Source organism: Medicago sativa, chromosome 5, assembly GCF_051527215.1.
Source record: "Medicago sativa cultivar Bolivia chromosome 5, Bolivia_mono, whole genome shotgun sequence".
Lineage (NCBI taxonomy): Eukaryota > Viridiplantae > Streptophyta > Magnoliopsida > Fabales > Fabaceae > Medicago > Medicago sativa.
In genome coordinates, this window is record NC_140753.1 from 30,589,024 (window position 1) to 30,596,851 (window position 7,828).

A 7,828-nucleotide genomic window follows, 5' to 3' on the forward strand; every position below is an offset into this window, starting at 1 on the left:
TGTTCTTAACATGCCTGTAAAAAATTGTTGAAAAACTTAAGAGTTTAAGCATAAATTAAACAAATTTGGATTGAGTAAGGACTAATATTGAGTGCAGAAATTTTTTGTAGGGATTAAAAATGCTATTAAAATTAAGTAAGGACTAAACTTACAAGGTCACAATTTTGTAGGGACCAAAAACATAATTAACCCTATTTGATTTCATTTATTTGGAAATGGAAATATGATTTATTTTGTAAATAATACATAGAAATATGATAACGTGGATATTCAGTGGAGGGTGATGAGTAAAATTGGTTGAGAGGTCGACATTCTGTTAACATTGATTAACTATTGAATAACGAAAGTTTAACGTAAGGACCTAACTAAAAAATATAAAATAGTTTCGAGTTTTTTTTTTTTTGAAGGGAAAATAGTTTCGAGTTTTGATTACACATTTTTTTTTTTAATTTAGGGACTTCAATAATTGATTCATAAGGACCCATGTGAATATGTTATTAATATTGTAATCGGAAGTTTTTGCACAACTTGTGTTATGGCTCTTCGCTTATTAACAATAACTTTGCTAATTTAAAAATGAAAACCGCCTTGAACATTATTTTGATTTTATAGTTTCATCATAAATAATCTAGCACCTGCAGTTCTTTAATATTATCATCTTTTTCTTTCTGGATTGCAAGAGGTCGAAGCCTAGAGAGAAAAAACTACAAATTAATCAAATTCAAAGTACCATTTCCACTTTGGTCAACTAATAAATAAGACTCCACTTGAGCAGGACCATGCTCATAATATATCAAATAAAAAGTTCCACCATAGGCTATATTTCCCAAAACATTTGCATAAGAGTCCGCTTCTCGAAAAATGTCTGACACACATTTCCTAATCCATACGAAGAAGCCAAAAAAGATTGTGAGACTAAGTCATCCAAACACAACTCTATACTCATTGATTTTATCACTAATTGTCAATGGAATTTCCCATCCTCAGTGACCGTAGCTTTTCCAAATCTCAGATACCTTCTGGAGCAACCCACTATCCCAATCTTCAAACAATCATAGACTGGTATGGATTTCTTCCAGTTCAGGTGATTTATCTCTCAAAGAAGTTTTTATGCACAAAGCTCCCAAATGTAAAAATATTTCTTGGGCGAAAACTATTTGGTCCCCATAGTTTCTCATAATATGTTCCTTGATTCAAATAAGATGGGCGAAAATTTAAGTTTGTTTCTTTAAATTCCTTTGCAATTTACTTGTTGTTTTCAAGCATTTTACATTCCTTTTTTTTGGAAGTAACTTCGACGAATTTAGCTTTGTTTAGGTTCGATGGTTATCTTCATCGTTTTCATAACAACATTAAGAACATTTATCAATTTCTGAAAAATAACAAACACAGTATGTCCCAAAAATTTACTAGTTGATCTTGCATGTAATTAATTTTAAATCAGCGGTTGTTTACCAAAAATCAAGGTAAACACTTGGTTAGTATAGTGGCTGATTAATATTTATGTTTCCACACATGCTGGTGCATTGAAGCCTTTGAGTTGCACAAACACTATGGATTGAGGATCCACTTTGATTGGAGAAGATGAAGGAACCAATACTGGTTTCATCACTGGGATGTCCATTGACTGAGTAAGCTTCAATGGTGTTCCATTCAACAACACCACATCACTTTGAATGTTTCCATCTTTTGGTGTCAAATGATACTCTTCCCTCATTTGTTTATTCATGTCATTCACTATTGAAAGGTTGAAAATGGACTTTGCCATGTTGATGATCAGCACAGTGATACCAGGCTGAATAAAATAATAAATATATATAGTTAGATTCATTGAGATCAAAGGTATCAAAATAATAAAAATAAAAATTATATGCATAATCCTTCAAAAAAAAAAATTATATGCATAAGCTTACCCCATTCTTAGAACAATGTGCATATGTACGCAAATAATGAGATCCTTCATGAGAAATAGAGAGAACTTTGTGTCCCATTAGTCGATGAAACAAAAGAGCTCTGTGTTCAAAGACATGACAATTAGAAGAAGAAGAAAAAACACATTAATTTAATTTAGGCTAAATTGCATTTTTGGTCCCTTAACTATTTAATTAGTATCGCTTTGGTCCCTTAATTAAAATTTGATTTATTTTGGTATCTTAACTTTCCCTCCGTTACACATTTTGGTCATTTACGTTATTTTTAATTCAAAAACGTTACGGTTTCTTCATCTTCTTCTCCTATTCTTCATCTTCATATCATCTCCATCAACCTTCAACAACTAAAATCCCATAAAAATTCCAAAAGAAAATGAAGAAACCCTAACGTTTTTGAATAAAAACTAACGGAAATGACCAAAATGTGTAACGGAGAGAAAGTTAATATATCAAAATAAATCAAATTTTAATTAAGGAGGCAAAGTGATACTAATTAAATAGTTAAGGGACAAAAACATAATTTAGCCTTTAATTTAATCACTTTGATATGTTTTGTGTGTGTAATGGACTCACCCATAATAATCAGGGTTAGGAATAAAAGATGTGGTGTTTAGCAAACCATAGTTTCCTCCAATAAGAGTTTGTCTACAATAAACCTTATGGTTCATGGTTGCTGTCATGCCTAGTTGGTCCAAGTACCTAGTTATTAATTCATAAAAAGTATATATTAGCATGTAAATGGTAATAATTTTGAAAAAAAATATGGTAGCATGTTGATGGAATATTAGACTAACCAAAAGCCATTAACAAAAGTGTGTGACACATCTTTTCCACCACTATTATAAGCTCCACCAGCTTCCCCAACCCATGCTCCTGCCCTTGGTGTGTATTGCCTGACTGTTACTGCTACATCTTTGAAAGTTTGACCAATTTGACTTAAAAAATAAGGGTCTTGAACTCTATTGATTAGTTCCTTATCAACACCTACATTATGATAATTTTCTTAGAAGGACATTTTTTTTTTTTTTTGAGGAATTTCTTAGAAGGACTTGATGTCGAATATAAACAACAACAAAATGTTTAATGGTAAAAAAATTTAGTAAATGTTAATTAATTCTATATCATATTAATTTTTAAATGACCTTTCAATTTATATAACCTTTATTTCTAAAAAAAAAAACATAATAAGATTAACTCATTATATATCAATACCTACATTATGATTAACAATTTATATAACCTTTATTTTTAAATGACCTTTCAATTTATATAGCTTTATTTTGATGGAACAAGTTCATATGAAGGATCTAATCAAAATTTCATTTGAGGGACTACCATAATAATAATAACTAGTTTTTAAAGAGTGTAAAGAAACGAACATTATTGAAACCTATACATACCAGCACCAAGGTTATAAATGTGATGAGTCACTCCATCAACAACACCAGGTCTAACATTATGTAAAAAGGTATCAAACCATTCCCTATCATAGAAACCAGCAGGGCCTAGCACTTTTGGTCTTGTAGTCACATCTGGGTATAATCTATTAACTATAGATCTTAGCTTAGTAATATCTTTAGCATATTGAAGACTGACTACTCTTGCACCTATCCCTTCACCACATAGCTCATTCCCTAATACACTTTAATTAGATTAAACCACATAAACCATATTGCATGGAAAAAAAAAATTTACGTTTACATTTTTAATATCAAAGGATTGGTAGCTACCTAATTCATATGAATCTATTTTGTATCCTTTTGAAATTGTGTATTTCATGAGACTTATGGCATTGGCTGGTCTCCAATCTCCCAAAAAATTCTTATTGTCCAACTTGGAAATATTCTTTCCAATTAGGGCATTTAGCCCAAAAGTTAATTTCACTCTGAAAAAAAAAAAAGAATGTCACATTCAAACAATATCAAAAGAAAGTGCTTATACCATTAAATAAATTCAAATAAGATAAAATAACAAGACTCTAGTAACATGCATATTTTTTTTATACAAATTGTTTAACATGCATATATTGAGAATACAAAGGTCATACCCATTTTTGTTAAAAAAGTCGTTTACTTGATCCCATCGATTTTGGGGAAGGCAGCCTTTACTGAATCCAAACAAACCACTATCTATCTTGATCATATTAGGGCAACGCTTTATGTGAGACCCAAATTGGTAAATAATTTGATCTTGCAATGATCCTCCTAGTCTGATTCTCAAGGGATTAAATGCTGGAAAAAAAAAATTGTTAGCAATTAGACAAATAAATTGTTAGCAATACTAGCCTTGCCTCCACCAATGAGAATGAAAATTATGAAGTTTCAATATGTTTGTAAATTCTATAAACTTGCCAAATTGTAATACTAGTCATGCAACATATTTTAAATAGTTTTTCAAACTCAAAAGTTATAAATTTTACAAGAATCAAATAACATATTTTAATATTTTCTAATATTTTTGTTTTTTACATGATAAATATTTTCTAATCTATCAAAGCAACCCAAGAAAATATAATAATTCTTTTATCTTTTGGACTAGGATTTGGTTGAGAAAATTGAATAATACCCTTGACAGCATTTGATAGAATTCTGTTACCCAAGTCCTGCAAATGTTGAAAATGCATCACATAGGTTAGGTACATAAATAAATTTTGGATTAGAAATACAATGAGATGAAAATAGGCATGAATCATAATTAATGGTAAATGTACCAGATTGAGAATGCCTGCTTTTCCCCAGGGACATTGGTTGTAGTCACATTTATTTTCAGGCCACCAATCTAAAGTTGCACATACGAAATTATTATCTGTGGTAGCAATGTTAGTAACCCCTTTCACATTAAGCTGCACATCTTCTGCTGAAGATATGGTAAACAATAAAAGAAGAATGTAAAAGAGAGCTTTCACATCCATTATGAAAGCCAATTGAAAAAATACCACAGAAAATAATTTACAGAATTTTTGGTTTATGTAACTTATATTTATAGAGTTTGTGCGTAATTAGTAATAATCTAACTTAATCACTACATTTTAGGGACTAGTTTTGACTTTTTGTTTATCTGAAATTCCTTTTAAGGATGATAATCTGTTTTTACAAGGGAGTATTATTATCTAAATTTGAATTATCCATTATTAATACTTCTAAATTTGAACTATTCATTCTTTTTGAGGATGATGATCTGTTTTCACATGGAGTTTATCTAAAAATCTATTATGAATACTTTTTGTTTTGAAAAGTTGTTGACTAATATTCAATTTTTGTATTAAAAAAAAATGTGTATACCAGAAAAATGTCTCTTGAATGTTGAAAATATTGATAAAATGTCATAATAAATACTATTAGAATTTTTCTAATTATTACCCTATATATTCCTGGCAACACTCCAAATTGACAAAATTATTCTTAAATAAAATTTAATTTTCAAATTCACACATTCACTCGGAAAACTAACGCCTCTTCCTTCTTTCCTCTTCCAAAACTCAATTTAAGTAGGTCATGCAAACTGAGTTTGTACATACTTAAACTCGGTTTAAGTAGGTCATGTAAACTTAATTTAAATAGGTCATGTAAACTGAGTTTAAGTGTGCATACTAAAAGTTAAATTTTGCTTTAACCTCTTCAATCTTGTTTAATGATTCTACGTAATTTTATCTTAAGTATGTAAATGTAAACTCAGTTTAAGTAGGTTATGTAAACTAAGTTTACATGAACCTATTTAAACTGAATTTAAGTTAACCATCAAATAATTATGTCGTTGTATGAAGCATAAAATATCAAACATGAACCTTCCATCAAATCACTTACTTATATGCAATCGACTATGGATGAAAGATGTTTTGATTTACTCTTCAATCTTCTATAAAGATTTTTTTTGAAGACAATCTTCTATAAAGATTGATTGAACATCCATGGTTGTTTGTGGGTGAAAGAGGGTGAAATTTTAGAGTGACAATGAATTTTTCTTTTTTCTTTTTGAAAGGAGAGTGACAATGAATGAAAAATTAAGGTTTTAAGAATTTTTTATAAAAGGAAAATTTTGGTATTATTGTAAACTTTTAAATAAATTTGGGTGTAACCATAAATTCTTGGGGTGTGAATAGAAAAGCTCATAATATTATTATATAAAATAATTAGTAAATCATTTTTTTTAATCACTTTCATACAGATATTCTTTTTATTTCCTTTAAAAAAACGAAAATATTCGAAATGCGTTGATTTTCAAAAAATGAGATAATTTTGACTCATATTATCTTTTTTTTTCCCTAGACTTAGGCCTATTTAAATGGATGAATGATAATTCAAACAAACACATAAATTGGGGAAATACTTAGTTGGCACAACCCTAAATCAAAAATATTTGGATGTGCACACTCAAATGAAAAAGTAAAATGTTTTTGCTTGACTTACCCCTATTTAAAATGGATTGAATGATGATCCAAACAAACATACTCACCAATTGGGGGAAATAGTTAGTTGGCACAACCCTAAATCAATTTTTTTTTCTTTTGGCTTTCGCATCGGTTTCCGACCCACCAAAGGTGAGCGACTAATCTGTCTCGTGCGTAGAGGCATGCCCATTGGCCAAGCGTTGTTTCCCCTGGGAATCGAACCCGGTATTCCCCAGGTACGTCCTTGGAAGGAGCTCCTTGCCACTGAAGCCCAAGCAACTTGGTTAAATCAAAAATATTTGAATGTGCAAACACAAATGAAAAAATTAAATGCTTTTGCTTGACTTACCCCTATTTATAATGGAAAAAATGGATTGAAAGATAATCCAAACAAACTCATCAATTGGGGAAATACTTAGTTGGCAGAACCCAAAATAAAAAATATTTGGACGTGCACACACAAATAAAAAAATTAGAAGAAAATAACTTTTTTTTTCAAATTGCTTAGTGGCTAAAGTCACACACTTCTGTTGGAACAAAATGTGTTTAACAATAAACCTTAAAGAGTTTTGATGATAACAAGGTATTAAAAATTGTAAATTGGACTAGCTAATATTTGTTCAAGTGTACATGACCATAATTAAAGAGTTACATCATTTATTGGTTTTGAATGAGCAAATAAAGAGCAATAGGAATCAACAAAATTGAAGCTTAGACGCTTCTGAAGGCAACTTGCTCCTGAAGAGAAAAAGCGCTCCTGAAGTAAAGCCGCTCCTGAAAAGAGTAAAGTGCTCCTGAAGAATAGTGCTCCTGAAGACAAGAGGTCCAGAAGCGCCACATCATCAGAAGCTGCATCATCAGAAGCTGCATTATCAGAAGCCTCGTTATCAGAAGCTGCCTCATCAGAAGCCATTTCACCAGAAGCTAAAGATCAACTGAATTTGAGAAATTCAAGGATTCAAGAGTTGTGTCATGGATCGAAATTCATCAAAGGACAGCAAAAGATTAGTGGAACTTTGCAACGGTCATTTCAAAGGTGTTTGAAGGCATTTGCTTGCAATTTTAGACGAAAGCGTTGACATTGTACTTTGTACGAACTGTACAACCACCTTCTCCACTACTCTGTTTTGTGTCTACGCTAATGGACAAGAAAACAGCTCCAGTATAACAGCTATGCCTGTAAAGATGTTCCTTCACAATGGGAATGGATTTCAAATTGGTTCTTCATAGGACATCAACCAAATCAGGCAAAAGATCATTGGTGAAAGATCAAGCTTTAGCAACGACTCTTTGATGTGCTGGCAATTTCACAACGTCTCTTTCACACCTATATATAAAGGAGTGAAGACTTAGAGATTTGGCAATGCTGAACGAAAGACTCACAACATTTTTACAAGTGCCAAACCTCTGCTGAAATTGTTCTGCATTCACTTAGAATTTCTGTGTCTCAAAGTTTCATCTTAGAAATCCCTAAGTTATTGAGTCTGTATCTGATTTGTATTGTGAGCAC

General features: G+C 31.0%; 1 protein-coding gene across 2 annotated transcripts; it reads right to left on the bottom strand.

Moving 5' to 3' along the window:
* Positions 1-1,338: 1,338 nt before the first annotated feature.
* On the bottom strand, positions 1,339-4,879 carry LOC146921701 (heparanase-like protein 2). Of its 2 annotated transcripts, XM_085715020.1 has the most exons (9): positions 4,642-4,879; positions 4,497-4,533; positions 3,979-4,162; positions 3,662-3,816; positions 3,332-3,565; positions 2,726-2,915; positions 2,505-2,630; positions 1,914-2,013; positions 1,339-1,795 (listed from the first exon to the last, which is right to left on the bottom strand). In XM_085715020.1, the coding sequence occupies exons 1-9, from the start codon at positions 4,840-4,842 to the stop codon at positions 1,502-1,504; spliced, it is 1,521 nt and encodes a 506-aa protein (XP_085571146.1). In that variant the 5' UTR covers positions 4,843-4,879; the 3' UTR covers positions 1,339-1,501. The 2 variants fall into 2 exon arrangements, with proteins under 2 accessions (XP_085571146.1, XP_085571147.1); XM_085715021.1 differs by lacking the exon at positions 4,497-4,533 and having other exon boundaries at positions 4,642-4,851.
* Between the last annotated feature and the right edge of the window lie 2,949 nt (positions 4,880-7,828).

Coding starts and splice junctions, on each gene's coding strand:
- LOC146921701 (XM_085715020.1), bottom strand. CDS start 4,842: ATGGATGTGAAAGCTCTCTTTTACATTCTTCTTTTATTGTTTACCATA. Junction 4,163..4,496: donor TCTATCAAATGCTGTCAAGG/GTATTATTCAAT, acceptor TTTTTTTTCCAG/CATTTAATCCCTTGAGAATC. Junction 1,796..1,913: donor CACATTGTTCTAAGAATGGG/GTAAGCTTATGC, acceptor TATTTTATTCAG/CCTGGTATCACTGTGCTGAT.